General features: G+C 33.3%; 1 protein-coding gene across 1 annotated transcript; it reads left to right on the top strand.

Moving 5' to 3' along the window:
* The first annotated feature begins 8,954 nt into the window (after positions 1-8,954).
* Positions 8,955-10,460, top strand: LOC107846926 (zeatin O-xylosyltransferase). Its single transcript, XM_016691198.2, has one exon. It carries the CDS (start codon positions 8,955-8,957, stop codon positions 10,458-10,460), a length of 1,506 nt encoding a protein of 501 aa, XP_016546684.1.
* Positions 10,461-24,596: the final 14,136 nt, after the last annotated feature.

Raw genomic sequence — 24,596 nt, 5'->3', positions numbered from 1 at the left:
GATATATCCTCGCCCAGCCAAGAAGAAGATGATCTTATTTTCTTCATTTTTCAAAGTAGAAATAGAAGAACTAGGTAGTGACAAAATATTTTCTTTAGTCCTTTGACCCCCAATATTTTTAGAATCAAAAGGAAATTTATTTTCATGAAAAATAGCATCACCAGATTCTATTATCACACTATCTTCAAAATTAAAAAATCTGCAGGTCGTATTATTTGAAGCATAACCAAGAAAAGTACAAGTAGTAACTTTTTTACCCAACTTAGAGATTTTAGGATCCATTAACCTTACATAGGCTAAGCAACTCTAAACTCTTAGAGATCCCAAATTTGGCTTATGACCTTTCCAAAACTCAAAAGGTGTTAGTTTGATTTTTTTATGAGGCACACGATTGAACACATAACAGGCAGTCAAAAGAGCTTTACCCCAAAAACTTAAAGGTGCACAAGACTCAATTAACATGGCATTAGTTAACTCAACCAAAATTTTATTCTTCCTTTCTGCTACACCATTAGATGCAGGAGAATAAGGAGGAGGAGTTTCATGAATTATACCCAATGATCTAACAAAAGAATTGAATTCATGTAACTCGTATTCACTGCCTCCATCACTTCTTATTCTTTTTATTTTTCTATTAAACTGATTTTCAACTTCTTGGAGAAACGTTTTAAAATTCTCAAATGTAACTCTTTTATTTTTCATTAAGTAAACATATGTAAACTTAGAAAAATCATCAATAAAAGTGATAAAATATATATTTCCTTCACGAGTTAAAATTTCACCAAGTTCACAAATATCAATATGAACTAATTCCAATAATTTAGCTGTTCTTTCAACTTGAAAATGAGGCCTTTTTATGATTTTGGCTTTACTACAAGCCTCACATTTTTTAAAGTTCTTTTTTATCACTAGAATTAATCCTAAACTACTCATGATTCTCTCAGACTTGAACTATGATTGTTTAAGGGAAATAAAGTATCACTGCTTACACACAACAATCAAGGTGTTGACATAAGCTTTAATAGTCAACACATTACGACCATGTGCTAACCCATTTTTTATGAGCGTTTTTGAGAATAAGACTCATTCTCATAGGAACCAGCCTACTTTCACACTCACCTAGGTGAAATTTGTCAAGGGTGGTTCTATAATTTTGACACCCCACTCATAAGAGATACAAAATTTCATTAAGAGTTCTTAGACTCAACCTTCACAAATTATTATAGGAACAAAATGCACTCACATCATAGGAAGGATTAAATAATAGTGCATCTCACACCAAGTCATCATATGATTCGTTCTTTCAACTGAACCTGGTTATAGGATCTCTAGTCCCCAGGTTCGGTTTCCTCATATATGACTCATGATTTTTTATAGGCTTCCTTTCTCCCTCTCGATGTAATTCATTCCCTTTATCTTGCCAAGGTCTTGCTTAGTTCATCTGCAAGATAATCATATAATTTGACATACTCAATGTTAGTGGTACCGCTTGTCAAATATAATATCACAATATCATTTTATTCTCACGGGTCTTATTTTACTGTTGTAATAACAACTTCAAACTTTATTAATAATATTGGTGCTATCACAATAACTCAAAACTAGAGAAATCAATTTCTCAAAATAAAGTGATTGATCAATTCACTTTTTCACTAGTTGAGACTAAAATAATTAGTTCAACCTCCATATTAGAGTTAACAAATATTAATTTATTTTGTTATTTTTAACAAACAGCACCAAGTTTTTTTTTTCCATTTTGCATCAAATTACTTTGAAGTACAACAGGATTTATTTTAATAAAAACAAGAGAAAAAATTTTCTTTTCAAGTAAATATACTTGATTTGCTTGTATAACCTGCTTAAGTGCTTTTACACAGTTTCAGGACAAGTGCAACTAGCCACATATCTCATATTTTATTAGACTAGTAATCTCCTTTTTTTACTTCAATTTCACATATTTGAATCAAAAGAAGTTGCATGGCTCATACAATCAACAAAATGTATATCACATTTTTTCTTTTTCACCATAATGTGACATTTCAAGGAAAAATTCATCACATAATTTAGGTATTTTTCATTTCAATAATGAAATTGATCTCGCCAAGATATTTAATATCAAATTGGCTATTTACTTTATTATTTATTTGATAACATGCATGTTAGAGCGAAAGACATCAATAAATATACAAATAGTAACATGTGATTTATTCCAAGACTAATATATGCACTTGTAATTTTTTTGAAGCATCCTCAAAAATGCAAAAATCACATTTTTCATGATAATTTTTCTCATTTCATTAGCCCCCACTATTTTGAGACTTTAAGAAAATAAACTTTCATGAAAAGTACCATTTTATTCATGAAAAATAATAGGTAACTTTTTACCTTTCCTCCGCAACAAGTAGAAAAGTTTTTTTACCTTTCCTCCGCTTGAGTTGAGGAGTAGAAAGAGACTTTACGTGGCTATATCTTGCCATTCATATTTTGAGATATTTCATATTGATATCCGCAATTTTTCAAAATGTAACAAAACGTGAATCTCCTTAAAGAGAGAGATATCTGTACCTCGTCCAAGAAGAAGATGATCCTGTTTTTTTTATTTTTTGTTCACTTTGTTTCTACTGTAATGATTATTGTAATTTGTGGTATATTACACCAACACACTATATATGGTAAAATAGTCATTCACTATGTATAATAAAGTAGGCATTCACTATATATGGTAATATATTTATAACACTCCCCCTTGAATAATTAATTGATAGATAATGTGCCTCGCTAAAACCTTACTAGAAAAAACCTAGTGAAAAAAATATAGTGAAGAAAAAAAAAGTACACATCTCTAACAATATGCATAAAGGTTGCCTCATTAAAAACCTTACAAGTAAAACCCAGTGGGACAAAACCTCATAAGGAAAAAAGAGTACAACCGTATTAACTCCCCCTAATAAGAACATCATTTAACCTTTACATCCTGATCCTGTGTACCATCTTCTTGAAAGTTGCAATTGGAGGAGACTTGGTAAATAAATCAACCACATTGTCACTTGAACGAATATGTTGCACGTTAATATCACTATTCTTTTGTATCTCGTAGGTATGGAAAAGGTTTGGCAAAATGTTCTTCATTCTATCTCCTTGATTCCTCCCTTAAGTTCTATTGTACATGCTGCAATATCCTCATAAAAAATCATGGATACTTTGTAATGTTTCAAACCACATTTTTCGCGAATGAGATGTATCATGGACCTCAATCACACACATTCTCGTCTTTCTTCATGAATAGCTATTATCTCAGCATGGTTCGATGAAGTGACTACGATAAACTACTTTGTGTATCTCTAAGATATTGGCTATGTGAAGACATTGTATATTTGAGACCGAGATTTATGTGGATTAAATGAATACCCAACATGAGCATAGTAAAAAAATTGAAACTACAAAATAAGATCATGTTGATTCCATTTCGATGTATCTTAGTAGGAGCAGAACTATACCTTGCTAACAAATTAATTGAAAAAGGTTACATCAGACCTTGTAATATTTGCAAGATACATGAGTGCACCAACTGAACTAAGATATGGTACTTTATAACTAATTCAAATTATTATATTTCTCATTTCATCAAATAATCTATTGCTTTTGAAATCTCTCCAAGAGTTTCAATATTTTTTAAGCTATAAATTTATGCAATATAAGGATTATAGATAAGTTTCCCAGAAATTTTTATATGCCTCAAACATTTTGAATCCTTAAAAAAGCTTTCATGTAAATTTTTTCAAGTGACAATATTCAACATTTTATGAGTAACATCTTCAAGTGTTTGGATTGTAAATCAAATAAGTTTTATGCTTACCAAGATGCATCCTTTCATGTCACTTGATAAATATTTCTACGTTAGCATGTTTAAATAATCATAGAATTCGGATTCTCATAATCTTTCATAGTATTGTGCCAATATTGTATCAAAGATCTCATCAATGATATATCATTCTATATCGCTCAATGTGACATAACATTTTAATATCTCACCACTTCATTAATTTCAGGTACCTGAACCTCTCATAAGGTTTCATGAAGTATTATGTCGTAGTCTCTTCAATAGCACATTGTCTTCTGATTATGATTATTTTCTACTTATTCTTTTCAAGGATTATTTTATTTGAAATTGATTAGTCTATCATGTCTCAGTATGCATAGACTTTGTTCTTCTGGGACACAAAATAGGAGCACTTACAGCTTAAATATGAGATACTTTTGGTATTTCACTTGAATTATTAAATGAGGATCTAATGATAATTCCTAACATACTTCATGGCTGCTTAAATCTCCCCCTTATGTTAGAAAAACTAACATACATCCTCCATCTTCTTTGAGGTATCCATTTTTTTGTACCATGGTATATTCATTAATCGTATACCACACATTAAAATAACTAAATGAACAATGTGTGGTTCCTGACCCAGAACCAACTTTGAGAGAAAATTATTCATAATTAATGGGTTTGATGTATACAAGTACTTTTTGTAACACCCCGCAAAAGTCCTCCAAGTATTATCTCCTAGTAGCATGATTATAGAGTTGAAAACTTGAAAATTTTTCTAAGTGTCAAAAGTACTTAGCCTCATTTTGAGCTTCAAATCTTTGAGAATTTATTTTACCACCTTTCTGACCTCCGATAGTTAATTTTTGAGTTGATTCATGATGGGGCAAGTCGATAGTACATCTCAAACAAGTTTCAGATCTTTTGGGTCGCGCTTAGACCTTGTTTGGTGTCCCAAAATAGTGGATCAACATGATCTTGGTATGTCGCATCACCCATCGCGTTGGTCAATTTTGTACAGGAACTGCCAGGTAAAAGTACTGAGGCTTGGCGCGATTAGGGCGCGACGTGTCAGGTATCGCGTCGATGGTATCGACGCACCGCGTCGCCTATCACATCGAAGCCCAGTTGTTTCATTTTTTCAAATCTGCATTTTTAAGGGCAATTGAGTCATTTTTCCTTATCCGAATACGCCCAAAACACGAGATTAAAGCATCTTATCATCACTTTAGATTGGTTTTCATGAAAAATTACTCACTTAACATTAAATGAAAACCCTAGCCTCTTCTTTTAAGATCAAGAGCTCATCCTTGCAAGTCAATAGTTTCAAGAACTAAGGTGAAATTCGGAATCCACTCTTCCTCCTAAACAACCTAAGGTACGTGAGGTTTATCCTAAAACTGCATGGGCTTGTGGAAATACTTGAATATGATTTAAAGATCATCAAGAATGAAATTACAAAGGTGTTTAGGAATCCATTTTTTAAATTATGCATCATGAATGTTGTAATGACATTGTTGTTTTGGCCTTTAGGTCTTTTCCCCTTATAGTTGATTTATACGTATATGTATATATATGTAAATTTAGATTTGAAGGTTGTTTGAGAGCATAAATTATGAAATCCCTCTCTTGTGATGAATTTAAGTTTATGATCTTATTGTGAATGGTTTGAAATACATTATTTATGATTTAAAAATAGTTTTCTCAATATCATAGTATTTGGGTTAGAGATGATGAGAGGGAGTTTCTAGATATAATTACATTCTTGTGTTAAAGAGAAAGAATTGCATGTGATTGAGAACTTTGATATGACCACCTTGTGTATTTGAAATGTTGAAAAAAAGTGTTTCTTCCATGTGTTTACATGAGTTTTAAGAAAGAGTTCTTTGAATTGATTTATTGATATGGTAGTCCCAAAACTTATGTTTTGAAAACAGAGATTATAATATGCTATTAATGGCTCAGAGACGTGACTTGCAAGTCAATGGTATGACGATACCATATAAATGTATGCCATAATAGAGCTAGAGTTTTTCAAAGTTTGATTTCAGAGAATGAAATATTTTAAAGAGTTAAAAAAATGGGCTTAAAAAGGATTAGGTGGTTACCCTAAGAAGGCTTGAGTTCAAGTAACTCTTAGCCTAAAACCGTATTTTGCCGGTACGGGTATATTATTATTGTATGCTGGTGACAACCCTGTGGTGTAGTAGAGACAGAGACTCCACCCCTTGCGGAAAACTTGGGTTGGGGGCTTGGCTGCCGATTTAATGGAAGATTCCATATAGCGTGTGAAATTTCAAAGTTGTAGGGTATACCACGTAGTGCAGAAGTAAAATAAAGAGTATCACAGAGTTCAGATGATTTTATAGAGTCTTTTAACTATGCCCATGTGATTCTTACCATATGATATATTTATGAACTGTTTTAAATTGCTCTCATATATGTTGCATAAAAAAATTATTATTTTGGATTTGCTCTGCGTACCAGTACAACTATATTGACCCCCTACCTTCCAGGGTCTGAGGCTCAATCTAGAGGTCCGGCTAAGTAGTAGAGATTTCAGAGAGAAAAAACTGTGCAGTGGTGAGCCTTCTTTATTTTAGAAGGCCTATTTATTCCAGACTATGTTATTTATTTTGTTTTGGGTCTACTGGGGGCCTTGTCCTAGATTCAGACGATTGTCATTTTAGCATTTAATAGAAATTTCGCAGACTGGTTTAGATATTGTCTAGAGTTGTTGGATTTTAAATTCTTTATCGTTAAATGAGTTCAGAGTATGACCATGATTCCGTATTAAGTTATATTTCCGCATCTTCTTTTATTGTATGAATATTGTGCATGACTACTAGATAGAGAAGGGCGTCTGGGCCTTCACGGTTCGGAATGCTCGTCACGGCCAGGGCCCCGGTTCGGGTCGTGACACTTTTGTATATAATATATCACATTTCAAACCAACACATGAAGGTTTGTTCTCATTAGCAATGATTCAGCTATTTATCGAAGGCATTCAATGCCAAGTAGACTTTATCAAGATGAATTGTCTTGATTACACAATCCGAAATTATGCTCTTAACTCAATTTTTCTGAGCAACAACTTTATAAATGTCAAACTGCAGGTTGACAATAAACGTACAAGTGATCATCTTATATCGATGCATCTTAATAGATCACATGACTGGTGAACAGGCCTATATGTACCTTTTATGTTTTCCAGATTTTTAGGGAGTAAATCCCAATATTAGTTGGTCGAACCAACTTATCCTGAGAACACGCAACATTAAAAGTTAAAGAAGAATTTTCTAATTCTTCAATATTTGTTCAATACTTAGTATGCACATCTTTGGGATATCGTAATTGTTCATGTCAATTTATGAACTTTTATTCTGGCAAATTCTAAGTTTATCATTACATTAGTAAATTCAAATTTACTATTACATGAATAAATTTCAGATTTACTACTTTAGAAGTAGATTTCAAAATAACTCTTCTCAGTTATTCAGCCTCCTTCAGAGTAGAATTGTGATACCATCACAATCAAGTGCGCATTTACATTAATAAGCTTCTCATTCCCTAGGAATGGAATATAGTCGTTCCTTATGCCTATCAATTTCCGATAGCTTATAACTCATTTCATGATATTGATACTTCGGGAGCACATCGAGGAATACATATCTTTCAAAGTATATCATATATTGCTATCACATTCACTTCCAGAATGAAGTAAATTGTCATCTTTCAGACTTATCATATATTACTACCACATTCAATTCATGGAGTGAAGAATATTCAATGGACAAGTTTCATGACTTTTTATCAAATACATATTAATTTTTGTCTTAGCCATCATAATATCATTAATATGGTGTATTGAGATTCAAACTTAACATCTTATCCATATAAAGATGTCTTAGGCTATAATTCAAATGGACTTTGAACACAACATGTTATCATCATGGTGCATTGGAACTTGCAACCCAATGCTTTACACTCTTAATGAGACGAGACTTAAATCCATCATCATATTTTTTAATAATATTGTTCTTCATGAACAAATTTAAAGCATAAGTGGTTCCAAACCAATAATTTTTTCTCAATTTCAATAATAATTATATCATTAGTAGTAAAAGACAAATAACTTAAGGAATTATTAACCTTGACATTATCTTTAGATTTATAATCTCACCTTGTTTTGCAGAGTCTCGTACTGATAACGTGTTATGAAATATAAAATAAAGAACAAGAAGAATTGAGGGAGAAGAGAGGAGACTTCTTTATTTCTCATGAGGAATTATCGAGGGCTGAATTACAATGAAGGACAAAACCCCTTTATTTATAGGGAAAACTAACCATGAGGTTTCTAACTTTTTCATAAATAGATATTCACTATATATATATATATATATATATATATATATGATAAAGTAGACATTCACTATGTATGGTAAATTAGACATTCACGATAATATATTTATAACATAAACTCTATTTTAGTTTATCATTTTTTTTTATAAGAGGTTACGTGTAGTCAGATATTATCCCATCACTCAAGTTACTAGAATTGCAAACTAAAACAGGTTGACCAATCACCAATCCCACAAAAATTGTTAACGTGTACTCTGATATATTCCCATTACAACACGCAATGGTTTAACTTGGATTTAATATTAGAGTCTCAAAAATGAGTCATATAATACATGTAACATTTTGAAGTAGTTTATCTTATAATTTATAAATGAAGGCTTCAATCCGAAACTTATTTTGGCTCTAAACATGTCATAATATTTGTATGGCTATTACAAGACTTTTGAAGTACTGTGGTTCGATTCAATATTTGCCAGAAGGCCTTTCTATGGCAAGAGATATTTACCTCATTCTGTCTAGCCAAAGGTATATCGGAAACAATCTCTAAACTCCACAAAGGTAAAGATAAGGTATGCATGCCGTGCATACATCCTAACCTCTCCAGACCCTATTTATAATTGTTGTAGAGATATTCACTTAGTTGTTACCTGAACTTTCTTAATCAAATCGTACCTGTATTTATAGGGGCTGGATTCCATATATTTCCTCAAGAACAAAGCCACATCAAGAATTAATATATTGGCCCTCTATATACCAAAGTTTTCTTGAAATGGCTTCTTCTTCTTTAAACCATACACAAATTATTGATTGTGGAATTAAAGAAGATGTGATTGTGGTGATGGTACCTTTTCTATTACAAGGACATCTCAATCAACTCCTTCATATCTCTCGACTCGTTTCTTCCTACAATTTACCTATCCATTATCTTTGCTATAGTGACAAAATTAAGCAGGTTAAACGTCGCGTTCATGGTTGGGACCCTCTAACAACTTCTAACATCCATTTCCACGAATTCCCTATTCCACCATCTCGCGATCAGTATTATTATTCTTCAAATGAAATGGAGTCACAAAGATTCATACTACCCCTCCTTGAAGAATCCCTAATGTTGCGCGACCCTGTGGGTGCATTCTTACAAGAGGTTTCCACAAAAACACGCAGGGTGGTGGTCATATATGACTCTCAGATGGCTAGTGTTGTTCAAGACGCGGTAGTTTCTATACCAAATGCGGAGGCCTATTGTTTCAACGCCTCGTCTGCTTTTGTGATAAGTTCCATGTATGTGGACGAGGAACTAATACGACTATACCTCCCCTCATCTATTGGCATACAGTTCCACCTCCCCTCGCTTATTGGCAAATTTGTTGCGAGACTTCTACTCCCTAGTGGAGTTGAATTTCCCAATAATCTTCCGTCCTATCAAACTAGTTTCATATCGGAGTTTATGGACTTCGGGATAAAGCAACACTTGCATAACAATTTTTGCTCTGGAAACCTCTACTCCACTTGCAAGGCGATTGACAGACCTTACCTCAATGCTCTTGCAAGGTACAATAAGTTACTAAGAAGAGGCTCCAAGCAATGGGCTATTGGTCCATTACATCCAATCGCGACCATGATTAAGGATGATGATCCAAGCAACATAATCAATCGTCATGAGTGTTTAAAATGGCTAGACAAACAAGAACCAAACTCTGTAATATTCGTGTCATTTGGAACAACAACTTCTTTATCCAAAGAGCAGATCAAAGAGCTCGCTATAGGGTTGGAAAAGAGTCAACACAAGTTCATTTGGATAGCGAGGGACGCGTTGTTACAAGAAGGTGAACAAGTCCAAATTCCCAAAGGTTATGAAGAGAGAGTAGAAGGAAGAGGATTCGTGGTGAGGGATTGGGCACCACAATTAGAAATATTGGGGCACTCATCAACAGGAGGATTCCTGAGTCACTGCGGGTGGAATTCTGTTATGGAGAGCGTCACCATGGGTGTTCCATTAGCCACATGGCCTATGGTTTTTGACCAACCAAGGATTGCAGTGCTCGTCACAAAGGTGCTCAAAATTGGCATTGCAGTTAAGGATTGGGAACAACGCGATGAGTTAATTACTTCCACATCTATTGAAACCGCACTAAGAAAACTGATGGATTCGCCCGAAGGAAATGAGGTGAGGAAGAGTATGGTAGAATTGGGTGAAAAAGTTAGACAATCAGTTGCTGTTGATGGAGATTCAAAGAGAGATATGGATTCTTTCATTGCTCACATTTCTAGATCCTAGTTTTCTTTCTATAAATCAATATATATATATATATATATATATATATATATATATATATAAAGGAGAAGTTTAACCTATTCTATGTGGCATGCCTTAGAGGCCTCCAATGTCATTTATCTTTTTTTGTGTATTTTTTGAGTTTTTCCTCATGTTAAAATTAATTTTTTGTACATTTTTTCTTAAAAAAACTACTCTCTTAGTTCTATTAATTACACCTCTTAATTATTATAATTGTAACTTTCATCTCTTAATTGTAACTTTTCATCTCTTAATTATTATAATTGTAACTTTTCATCTCTTCTATAATCGTTCTCTATTCTTCATTAGAATATAACTAGACATTACCAATATGATTGATAGAATTCTCATGAGATTCCCATAATTTATTGGATTAAGAAATGAGACGATAACATTATGTCATAATCTATCTTCAAATGCGGAGGCAAGTTCAAAGGGTCTTCAATGGTGAGCTTTTTCAATGATTTAATGGATCAGAAGAAGTCGCAAGAAAGAATAACAACACCATTGGTGGAGGAAGAAGGCAGAAGCAAATAAGGTGAGAATGAGGTTTATTAAAATTTGCAATAGGATTACTTCATGGAAGAGGTTTAATAAATTGAGATCATTCAAATAGCTATAGTTAAGCTTTATATATGTTTTCTTTTTCTTTGTCATACTCTTCATCCTAATTATGTAATGTATGTTTTCAATTTTTTGTTAGTAATTCTTATGAATATGTTACTATGATATTGCACAAATGTATTTTACTAAATATCTTGCATATAATAAAGCAGTCATCACTTGTCAAGATATTTTTTACTATTGTTATAAAAAATATACTAATATAACATAACATGAAAAGTGAGTTGAACAAAAAACATAGTTATTGCAAATATATATATATATATATATATATATATATATATATATATATATAACTATGTAATTAATAATTCTATACAAGTTTTTTGTCTTAACATTATTTTGACACTTTCTTACTAAAGTTTGCACAATATTTTTTTGGTGATGTAGGATTACTGATTGTGGGGTATAAATGTATGCGATTATTTGGAGGCTCTGTTAGCTTTGTTTCTCAATCCTGCTATATCCAATAAAATAAAATTCATAACTTGCTGAAATTTACCAAAGTAAAAGTTATCTATGTATATATACACATGCTCAAGATGCATCTTATATGTACTTCTTTTAATTTCTTCTTTGTTTAATATTTTATGTTTAGAAGAATTATTTTCTTTGTTTGTTTTTCTTTATTTTTCTGCACGAGAAATGATAAATATTCATGACTAGGGATACTTGAGGTTATTATCTTTTTTTGGTTTTATTTGTTTTCATTTCTTTTTGTTTTTTGTAATGATTAAATTCAATTAGCATTTATTCTTACGATGTTTATCGTGTGTATGTAATGTAATAAAATAAATTTGATGAAAAAATATTATATTTAATTTTGTAAAGGATGATGGCAATGTGGAAGAATTGGAGTGAGAATGAAGATAATTGAAAAAAAAAAAAAATTAAATAGACCAGCTTTCATTTACTAAAGTTTTTAGAGAGAAAAAAATGGAACATGAAAGGATATATGCAAGTATGTATATATGTATTTTATTAATTTTTTTATTTCATTTTTTTTTTTTAATCTTTGTTCCTTTCATTAAAGGGAACATGAAAGGATATATGCAAAGTATGTATATATGTATTTTATTAAATTTTTTTATTTCATTTTTTTTCTACTTTTGTCCTTTCATTTTTAATTTCTTTTTTGTTTCAGAGAAAGAGAAAAAAAGAATTGTCAGTCATAAAATACTATAAAAAGACCTTAGAGGAAAAAATGAAAGAGAGAAATAGTTTTTCTCTTATTCATTAGTTTTTATTTCCTTATCTTTCCATTAATTTATATCTCTTGCATACTGGTATTTTATTTTGTCAAATTAACTTATTTATGGAGGAGTTTGAAAAATCATGGTAAAAGATATTTCACTCAATAAATTTAAATGCAATTTATTACAATTACAGTATTATTTGATATATTTATATATTTTTGATCACCAAACACTTTTATTGAAGAGTAAAAGTACCTTTTGTCCATATCTTTTTATTTTTTAAGGAGTTTTAATACCTTATTTATTTCAAAAAATTAAGAGTTTAATTCTTTATAACTTACGATATCTTTCATAATGAATTCAATGCTTTTTATTATCAACAAATTAAGTTTGCTACATATTAATTAGAAAACAAATTCAAAAAAATATGGTGTCATCAATAATTTTATTTTTAAAAAATAAAAAATAACTTGATCGGCGTACGAAAGGCCTCATGGAATCAATAAAGAGATCGGATCAAAAGAATTTATTGCATGAAATATTTTTAGCTTTTTATTTATTCTTCCCTTTCATCTCATCTATAAATCTTTTGATGATTTTAATTTCTCTCTTTAATTGGTTTGCTCCTTGAAGAGCATTAAACTTGACGGCAAAAATAAACATGTCTCTTTTTAATTAGCGGAGAAAAATAAGTAACGAATAAAATTATTTTTAAGAAAATCAAAGAATTGATGAAGCAAAGAAAAATACATTTGCTCAAGTGAGAATAAAAAAGGTTTAAAGAGTAGGATGAAGAAAAAAAGAACAAAAAATTAGATTATTGAACGAAAGTAATGGTTTATCTTGAATAGGAAAAACTTGTAACTGTTTTAACATCACATCTTTTATTTGAATTAAGAAAATATTACTTCCTTTACTTTAATTTGTTTAGCTCATTTTTTTATTTCAAAAAGAATGACTCTTTCCTCTTGTAGTAACAATTTGATCTCAAATTTTCGCATTGTCATACTTAAGATCGCAAGGTCAAAGAAAATTTTGATACATTTAATATATCGTTAATTTAAGACCTCATGATTTAAAAAATATTTTTTATTTTCTTCAACTTCGTGAGAAGACAAAATATCAATAAATTGAGACGAACAACATATATAAGTAAAATTGTTGTATTATGTAATGAAAAGAAAATGAGATACATATAATACAAAGAAACTGAAATAGTTATATAGAAGCATATATATTTATGCCCGCGCGAAGCATGGATATATTTACTAGTATAACAAGTGTGATTTGTTATTGCTACTCCCAAATATAATTTGTACATGTACTTGGTTGTGAATACACTAAGATGTTATATTTTCTGCACTTTGCTTTACTTGTTGTTTGGAAGGTTGTTATCTATTGCATTTTTTAAGAAAATATAATATTTATTTTGATTGTTATTAAAATTTTCGAGCGACATCAGACTTTATTTACTTATTTACCTTGTTATTTCGTTATTATTACTCGGTTCTTCAATCATACCATCTTTATAACATTGTGTTACGTTTCACGTAAGCATATTGGTTTATTCCTTGGTTATCTAATATTTGAATAACTTATAAAAATTTAAATCGTGATGTAATGTTCTCTCACAAGATTTTTGACATATTCAAAAGGAATTCTTAAAATCATGGTCTAAAACGTTCAAAAACCACAAAAGAAGACGGATGAAAATTCTGACTCTTCTATTGGAATATTGCTACCGTATTTAGATGATTAATTATTTGTATAAATAGCGTATTGTACCTCTATTTTATTTCAATTGAATACATTCAATACAATCAATTCAAGTTCAATTATTCAAGTATTCAATTCAATTCAGTCGTTCATTCAAATTCAATTATTCATTCAATTCTTTTTCAATTATTCCGCATTCTTTGTCAATTCAATCATTCATTTAAATTCAATTCATTCACTCAAACTATCATTCAATTATTCCGCAATCTCTTACAAACTTCAATTCAATTTCGGCCCAAATTGGTTTTTGATACCATGTTAAAAATTGAATTGAAGTTTGAAGGAGATTGCGGAATAATTGAATGAATGAATTGAATTTAAATGAATGATTGAATTGAATCGAATTCTTGAGTAATTTAACTTGAATTGATTGTACTGAATGTATTCAATTGAAATAAGATTGAGGTACAATGACCTATTTATACAAATATTTAATCATCTAAATAAGGTAGAACTCCAAATAATGTACAAAATAATAAAGTGATACACTCCTAAATAAGGTAGGATTCAATCCTAAATAAGGTACAAGATATTAGAAACATATTCTAAAGATTTACCTATGTATTAAAGATCTACATATGATGTACAAAAAGAATAAAATAATATATAATGATTTTTTAAATTTGGGTCGAAATCAATATATTGATGCGGCTCAAGCTATGTACTGCAACAGCAGATGAATATACAGTGAAATGAAACAGGTGAATCAACCCGGTCTACAACAATATTCTAATAGATTGGTCAACCTGTTTTAGTTTGCAATTCTAATAGCTTGATTGATGGGATAATATCAGATTACACGTTACCTCTAATAATAATTAAAAAAAGATGAACTAAAATAGAGTTTAAGTTATATACATCGTCATTATCAGTATAAGGTTTTTTTTTTTTACACTATTCACTGAAAGGATATTTACAAGTAACAAATACTTGAAATGTAGGATTTGTAATCAGGGGCGGCGAAGGTAAAAGCTTAGATACGAGTTCAGTTTTGTTCAAACAATATCATTAAATATGTACACATATTAAATTGCTTTGGTATTTTTAAAGTTGAAAGATTATAGATCAATTGGATGCCGGTCTAGGAAATCAATGTATTGTTTACATATTTTATGAGATTTTGCTTATTGGTGGTCCCTATTTTAGTGGACATTTTCAATAGTGAATGAAGGTAAATATTTGATTATATATACAAGATGATATTTATCTTGTTAGGACACTTGTTCTAATTAAATAAATTTGAACTCTGATTCTTAGATGGACAAATGTTACAATTTAAATAGAAACTTGGGAAAATGAAAAGCGTAAGAAGTGGAGAAGATTCGGATCCATTTTATCGATAGAAAAATATTTCGTCGTTTTGATTCGTTACACGGTATCTGCATTAATGATGCCAATTATAATCAAGTACTTGCAATCTGTTAATTCCATAGATGGTTTCAATAATGACAAAGCTAATTCCCATTAATTCGGAGGTCAAATATGGAAGGAGATGGACGAGCACTCTCTCAAAAAGAAAAGGCTCATGCATGAGGATAGAATCGAATCAAGGCTGCTGAACAAGGAAGACAATATCGTAATCTACATGTCCTGTCATTTCGCCCGTTTGACTTGAAAAATGGCTCCCCAGGCCTCGCCAAAGCAATCCAATCCATTTGATAGGCCGTCATGGAATTGCCAGAGAAGTTTCCTCCAAAAAATTTTTCGGAGCCCGAGTTCACCTCCCGAACCGTGGCCTAAAACCCACCAAAATTCACAAAAAACCCGCAATTCCTGTCCTTTTGTTCATTTGACTTGAAAATGGCTCCCCGACCCCGTCAAAGCAGCTCGATTAATTAAATAGACTGTTGGGGGATCGTTTGAGAAGTTTCATCCACAATTTTTTGGAGCTCGAGCCCACTCCCCGAACTGTGGGCTAACACTCACTGAAAGTTGTAAAAAAATTCACAATTTCTGTCATTTTGCTCATTTGACTTGGAAAATGGCTTCCCCAATCTAAGCAAAGCAACCCGACCCATTTAATAGGCCATCGGGGGACTGCCCGAAAAGTTTCGCTCAAAATTTTTCCCTGAGCCTGAGCCCACCCCTTGAACCATAGGCACCGAAAGTTCCAAAAAAAACTCGTAATTTCTATCGTTTCGCCCGTTTGATTTGGATAATGGCTCCCCTAGCCCTGCCAAAGTAACCCAATCCATTTAATAGGCCGTAAGGAGATCGCACGAGAAGTTTCGTCCAAAATTATTCCCAGAACCCAAGTCCTCCCCCTAAACGGTGGGCTAACACTCACCGAAAGTCGCAAAAAAACTGCAATTCCTGTCATTTCGCCCATTTGACTTAAAAATGACTCTCCCGACCCCGTTAAATCAACTTGATCCATTTAATAAACCATCGGAGCACCACTCGAGAAGTTTTACCCAAAATTTTTCTCGTAGCTCGAGCCCACCTCCCGAACCATGGGCTAACACTCACCGAAAGTCGCAAAAAATAGCAATTCCTACTGTTCCGCCCGTTTAACTTGAAAAATGACGTCAAATCAACCCAACCCATTTAACAGACCGTTGGGGGACCCCAATAAACATGATACCCATGGGCTATATGGGCCCACCATTAACTCATCGGCCAAGCCCCCAATTCAAATTTGCCGCAAGGATTAAAGTCTCTACATGATGGTATATTGTCACAAATCGAATCAGAGCCCTAGCCATGACGGACATCCCAAACCAAAGAAGGCCTAAGATGGCCCCTTAGCATTATATCATGAGCATAGTCATAAATAAAGTTGCGGAAATGAGCCCATAAGATCCAAAGTTCAACGTTTGAATAAAATAATATACAAAATCTTAAGAACAAAATACAAAATAACCCATCACCGTCTACGAAGTCTCTAACTTTAAGAATAACTCCTAAGTCATGATATGACTTTGACCATGCCATAAAAATTTAAAAAATAATAGACTGGAAACACAAGAAAAATGAACAATTGCCTTATGATTGATGGAGGTTTCACCACTTATCACCAGTTGTCCAAGAGAGAATATGAGTGTCCTAAAACTACATAGAATAATGGAAAAAATACCTCTGAACCTGCATCATGAAACAATGTAGCGTGCGTAGACTGTCAGTACGACGAGTACTGGAATGCAACCCAGGAAAATGGATAAAATTCATAATTTACCAAAGTCAGTCATGAAACATATGTTCAATAGTCACAAATATAATAGGATGTCGGGATAGGGACTAGGGACATGTTACATGATCATTTAAAATTTAGTCCTGAACTATGTAGCTTTCACCGTCATCTCTTTACCCAGGGGCTATATGGGTCCAAAACTCTCCAACCGATAGGACCCCAGTATATGTTGGCCGCACATACTGAGGGTTAGGCAAGAGTTAATAATAGACTGAGGTACTATACATATTGTCCTCATGTTAAGGAATGTGCTCATATTAAGGACTATCCTCATTTTGAGGATACTATCTAGTAGTGCAGTTAATGTACGACATCTCTATGCTAACAAACATAAATTTTGGGCGTTGGTCGCAAGGACTTACACCTTCACGGTGAAACTATGTGTAACACTCCGCTTTCTCGAGCTAAAGTTGAAATCGTCTTTCCGATGTATATATACCCAAATCCAATGATTTTTAGTTGGAAATAAGTGTGAATGACAATGTTTTAGTGTGAGAACATCTCTGAAGATGAGTATACATCATTGTTATCGAAACGGACAGGAATAAGCAATACCACAAAACAAAAAAAAATAAAAAAAATACACAGATTTTACGTGGAAACCTTTGACGGTAAAAACTACGAGCAGAGGAGGAGGACATTCATTATAATGGAGAGGAATACAACAAGGAGATGAAAGTCTTAATATATTAAAAACCTCCAAAAACAACCCACTAAATCACACTTATATAATACGTGCATACAAATAAATTCTAATCTCAAAAACATACAGGTCCATCCCTCTGCTACCACCACAAACACCCCAAAAAATCTCAAACATGGATCGCACCGTGAATTTTTCAAGGCTGGATCAACAAAATTTTGGTCATAAACTCTAACGGTCACAAAAGTCCCCTAGCTCAAAGTTAAGTTGAGCACTTTCTTACCGGTTGAGTTTTAATCAAGGATTTACTTGGGTCAACTTCCAGTGACCATTACTCCTAGAATATGAGGAGTTATATGTCCCATAATATGTCAAATTAAAAATCTTTGAGTCTTCTTTCAAATGCCACCAATTGTTCATCAATCTGAGTTTGAAGTCAAAAGTTATGAGTGTTTGAATGAGACCTTATCCAGTATTCGCGTTAGGCCCGTGCCATGAGGGAATCATCAAATGCCACTAGAATGGGTTGGCTTTGGCTGTGCACCGCCTACCTTGAGGTTGGATTTGGCCATAAGGTGCCAAACCTTTCCCGAGCGTCAAAAAGTACTTCGTTTTGAGTTATTTTAAGGGAAATTAGGTCTTTTACCATCCTATAACCGTTTATAATCACATATGGACGAAATTTAGATTTTTAAACACGTTATTTCACTTCTCAAATCCCCAAATTATCTTTCTTTCAACAAGAGAGGAAAAACCACCTAGGGTTTGAAGATTTTGATCTCCAAGGGCAAATCTCTCTACGTCCTCTTCAGTTTTTATCTGTCAAAAAGTATGTGGGACTATCCTAAATTTTATGGGCATAAGATTTAACATTTTTACATGCCTTGGAGTATATATGTATGTACGTATTATGAGTTTTGAAAATTGTTAAAGAGCATGTATTAGGAACCCTATTTTATGATAAAATCTTGTTTAAGCTATGGGGTGTTTTCCTAAACTTGAATTATGTTCATATGTATAGATGTTATGAGTTTGAGAAATTATATGAGAGCATGATTTATGGAATTCCCTCTCTTTTTATGAAATCCATTGTCTTAGTGTGTCCCGGTTGTTTGTATGAATGGTTAAAAGCTTGAGTTTAAATATTTCACTATCAATTATGGATTTGCATTGCTTTATAATCCAATGAGAGAGTGTTTTATTAATTTGTAAATGCATTTGTGTCCTAATAGAGAAATTGCATGTATTTGATGAAAGAGATGACCACCATATGTTAAAGTACTGAAAAAAGGAGTATTTTGCATGAGTGTTACATGTTTTGACATAAGAATTCTCTTCTATTGATTGAATGTTTTGGTGGTCCAATATCATATTTTCAAATGAAAGGACTAAGACATGATATGATATGTCTGAAATGACTTACAAGTCTTGGTATGAAGATACCGAATTAGAGAAATGTCATGACAGATTCAGAACAGAACAAACTACAGACTTTCCGAATTTCAAATCATGATTTCAGAAGATGCATGTTTTAAAAAGCTAAAAATGGGCTCTAAGAGAGGTAGATGGTTACCTGAAGAAGGCACGAGTTCAGATAACTCATTGCCTAAAATTATATTTTGCCGATGCAGGATTTATGATATGTTATCCTACATAGGAGGATAATTGGGATTCCTACGGTGTACTCACATAAGGGGTATAACATTTCACGTACTCCTATCCTTGTGGCAAACTCAAATAGGGGGCTTGGCCGGCGAGTTAATGCGGATCCTATATAGCCCATGGGGATAACAGACTTGTAGGGTGTACCATCTAGCTCAAACGAACTAAAGAGAAAAATTGAGTTCATGATTTGCAAGAAATATCTTACAAGCATGAATTGAAGCTTCTTAAATTATCCTATGTGTTTTTATATTTGCATTATGCGAAATTGTTTATAAAAAGGCTCTCAATCATGTTATATGAAGTATATGTTATTTTTGGCTAGTTCTACATACCAGTACTTTCGAGTCTTGACCCCTATCTACAGGTTCGGAGGCTCGATTCTGGGGTCCAGCTCAGTAGTAGATTGTTCCCAGACTTTCAGAATTTAGTGAGCCTCCCTTACACTAGAAGACATTCTATCTATGATACAAAAACAGTCCACCAAGATGCAAAAGCAGTCCATAAAACGTGAGAAGAACAAGCAACATAAAGGGATACAAGATGACAAATACAAAAACACATGGATTTGCAAAATAATGAAAGGATAGATAGTGAGCCCAAGATTATTACAAGATTAAGAACCAATTATATTTCAAAATTAACCCCTAATGATTGTAATAATCAAAACCACACATACATGTGTTTACATGAGTTTTAGAGAAAGATTTTTTTGAAATGATTTATTGATATGGTGGTCCCGAATTTATGTTTTGAAAACAGAGATGGGAATATGCTAAAATTGGCTCAGAGATGTGGCTTACAAGTCAATGGTATGACGATACCATATAAATGTATGCCATAACAGAGTTAGAGTTTACAGAGTATGTTTTCAGAGAATGCATGTCTTAAAGAGTTAAATAGGGGTATAAAGAGAGCTAGGTGGTTGCCTGAAGAGGGCTAGAGTTCAAGTAACTCTTAGCCTAAAATCGTGATTTGCCGATCTGGGTAAATTATTTTTATACTGGCGACGACCGTGTGGCGTAGCAGAGTCAGAGACTCTAACCCTTGAGGTACACTTGGGTTGGGAGCTTCCCCACCAAGTCAATGGCAGATTTCATATAGCCCATAAAATTTCAGAGTTGTAGGGTATACCACCTAGCGCAGAAGTAAAACAAAGAGTGTCATAGAGTTCAGATGATTTTACAGAGTCTTTTGAAATTGCCCATGAGATTTCTTACAATATGATATGTTTATGAACTATTTTAAATTGCTCTCATCTATGTTGAATATAAATTATTATTTTGGATTTGCTCAGCGTACCAGTACAATTGTATTTGCCCCTACCTCCTAGGTTTGGAGGCTCAGTCTAGGGGTCTGGCTAATCAGTAGTGTATCCAGGGAGAAATGATCCGTGCAGTGGTGATCCTTCTTTGTTCCAGAAGGCCTGTCATTTCAAATTATGTTATTCCTTTGTTTTGGTCTTTTGGGGGCCTTGTCCCAGTTTTCAGAACAGTTTTGAGATGTAGTAGAGATTTCGCAGATTGAGTCAGATCTAATTCAGATGTTTTATATTGCAGCTTTCATTCTTATGTCATGAATCTCTGAGTTAATGACCATGTTTCTGTATCAGATTGTATTTCCGCATCTTCTCTTATTATATGAATATTGTGCATGACTACCAGATAGAGTAGCACGTTCGGGCCTTCATGGTTTGGGATGTCCGTCACGGCCAGACCCTAGTTCGGGTCGTGAAAGAAATCCATTTTTAAAACTAGCATAAGGGTTTATCTAAAACCAAATATGCATTTATATTTTTAAATCAATAAATAAAGCTGATCTAAATTCTTTAAAGTGGATTTCATAGCTAAACTGATGATCAAAGATCAAAGCTTTTCTGAAAATCTGAAAATAATATGTTCACAAGATGCTTAAAGCATCATCCTTCTTAAAGTAACCATATTCAATCTTGGGATAAATAACCCATGCATCAATCTTAGGTTAAATCATCAAAATGTTCATGCTTGATAGTATAATTATTGATAAATCAACTTAAAATCTGGAAATTTCAGCAATATACATGGAAACATAAACATAATCATGTAATTCAACTTCTAAATCATGGAAAATCTCAAAATCTTGCAAATAATGATAATGGGTATAAACCCTAACTTGAAATTCATGGAAAATCATATATAATTCAGAAAGTTTGTAATTAAAACAAAGTTTGGGCACAAGGATGAAAGAATCATCCTTGTTCAAACCCCACATACCTTAATTGATGATCTTTGATGAGAAACTCAAATCTTAAATTCCTATTGATGTTTTGGAGATTTCTTCTTAGTGTTCTTGTATTGGGAATTCTTAAATTTGGACTATCTTGGAGAATTAATGGAGAAACTCTGAGTTTCTTGGAGAGGAAGTATGATGAACTAGGGTTTTGCTTTGAGGAGAATGATGAATAGCGCATAAAGTGATTTGATATTTGAGTAATCTTATGTTTTTGGATGGATTGTGAGTTGGAGGATTTACCAAAATACCCCCTTTAAATTCTTAAACAGAACTGGAAGATGTAATTTTTTCCGATCAGGGTGGCCACTGCGATGCACCACAATCGCGGTGGCTCACTGAAAAAAGGATGAGTGGGAATTGGGTTCCCTCCACGACGTGCCACCATTGCGGAGCCCCTAAGTTTTCCATTTCGACCATTGGCGAGACACGCCAGTATCGCGGAGTGACACTGGAAATTGCCAAATAGAAATTGGGCCTCTCCGCAATGCGCCAAAATTGCGGAGTCTTAATGGAAATTGAAAATTATGATTTTACGCTTCTCTGCGACGCGCTAAGGACCCAATTCATGATGTTTTATGACTGGAACTTAAAATAGCCATAACTTCTTGTTCGGTTATCGGATTTAGACGAATCTTATATCATTGGAAAGCTAATTCAATTTTCTACGCCATGGAAAGTCCAAATCTAAAGAATTTCACACAAAATAAATATAAATCATTCTAGAAGCTACTCCTTATCATTTTCGGGACGAGTTTAGGCTAGGAAAATTATAGGATATTACACGTTACCTCCTCTAAAAACCAACGTATTAAGACAACAATACAAACACAAGTGAATCTTCACTTGTCTAGCCTAGTTTCGGTTGCAGCTCTTAAGAGATAGATAAAGTGTTGCAAATGTTACAAGTCTCAAAATATGATCAACTAAGTCTCAAAAACCCTAAGTTGGTCTATTTATATTACAACACAAAATAAGACACAAATGACAAAAGTGCCCCTTTAATTAAAATTCTCCAAAGGGCCGCCTAAAGAGTGCATACATAGGGTGGTTTTGGACTTCATTTACACTTAAGCTCGGGCCTTATCTCAGTTGTCTTTGACATGCACAAAATATGTCCATCTACGAGGTCGTACTCGTATCATCCTCTCCAACTTGAAAAGAGTTTGACCTCAACTCACGACTTCATCAACCTTACGGCTCCTCCATAGAATCACCTCCTCGTTTTCTGTCCTGAAGCTTGGAGGCTTAGCCAAGGACCCCTTGAGTTCATCAAGAATATGTTTGTGAGAAAATTTCTTGGCATCTCCCCTAGGAAGCATAAAATCATATACCTGCATACAAGAAAAGATGGTACTAGGCAAAATGCAAGTACCGATGTTAGTGAGAAGTAAAGGATTCCCGAGGGTAAGTCCCAAAAGTGAGGACCCCTTGTATCTTTGCTCCTTGATTCTGTCTTCTTCTCCTCCACTCCCACTCTCGGTCCTTTTCTTTCTCTCCTTCTTCCTTTTTTCTTCCAAGTCTCTAACTTGTTGACTAACTTCAGCCACTTGTATCGGTGAGAGAGAGTGGAGTGTATACCTTCGGGCATAGTGCTCCAAAGTATAGCTATTGGCTTATCCATCATGCAGGGTACCTTTGTCATATTGCCATGGTCTTCCTAACAATAGGGGGAACACTTGAATAGGAATAACATCACACAGAACCTCATCAAAGTAGTTGCATACCTTGAACTGTATCACTACTTGTCGGTTTACCTTTAACTACCCGCACTCATTTAACTATTGAAGGTTGTAGGGGCTGGAATGACGGATAGTGGGCAGCCTCAAAACATCAACCAAGGTACTACTAGCAATATTGGAACAACTACTGTAACACCCCGTGGTATCCTTGATTTAATACCTCACATCGTAGCATGCTTAAGGGGTTAATCACCTGAAAATTTCCTAAGGGTCAAAAGGATTTAGTCGTATTTTAAGCTCCTAAACTTGTGTGACCTCTAAATCGATTTTTCCAATATTGAGATATGGATTTATAAGTTGATTCATGTTCGGGGGAGTAAGGGAGATGTCTCGGTAAAATTTTAGATTTTTTGGACAACGTTAGGGATGTGTTTGGATGTTGGAATTAGTGGCCCAATGTGAAGTCAGCGTGCCACATTGATTATTGTATTGGTGAAGAAGTGAACTAACGCGAAGTCGATGCACCACATAGATAAAATAGTGGACCAACACGATCTCAATGCGTCACATCGGGTAACACGTCAGTGCCCAGTTCGCGAATTCTTTTAAATAACCGACTTTTGGGAGGGCAAATTAGTCTTTTCTCTCATCATAACTCTGCCATAACACAAAATTAAAGAGTGTTTAGTAAAAATATCATCAAACACTACTCTTATTATCTCAAAATAAAACCCTAGTCCCTCCCCATATATCAAAAGTTCATCTTCGAAGTCAAGAATTTCAAGAACGTAAACAAGATTCGGGTTCCACTCTCCCTCCCAAGTAATCTAAGGTACGCGAGACTACCTTAAACCTCATAGGCATGAATTTTCAGTTTTCAAATTTGTTTTAAAGAATATATATATATATATATATATATATATATGTATGTATGTATGTATGTATCTACAAAATTATTTCAAGATCATTGATGAACTTGTACTGAAATTATTGCATCACGATGAAGCGTCGTGAAAATTATGGTATGAAGCCCTAAATTTGAATATATTTGTGTACGATTTTGTGATATTAGACTTG

The sequence above is a fragment of the Capsicum annuum genome, unplaced genomic scaffold (assembly GCF_002878395.1).
Source record: "Capsicum annuum cultivar UCD-10X-F1 unplaced genomic scaffold, UCD10Xv1.1 ctg3585, whole genome shotgun sequence".
Lineage (NCBI taxonomy): Eukaryota > Viridiplantae > Streptophyta > Magnoliopsida > Solanales > Solanaceae > Capsicum > Capsicum annuum.
Note: the sequence above shows the minus strand (reverse complement) of the source record. Positions and strands in the feature narration are given on the sequence as shown.

Excerpts from the sequence above, each read along its gene's own strand:
- LOC107846926 (XM_016691198.2), top strand. The coding sequence starts at position 8,955 with ATGGCTTCTTCTTCTTTAAACCATACACAAATTATTGATTGTGGAATT.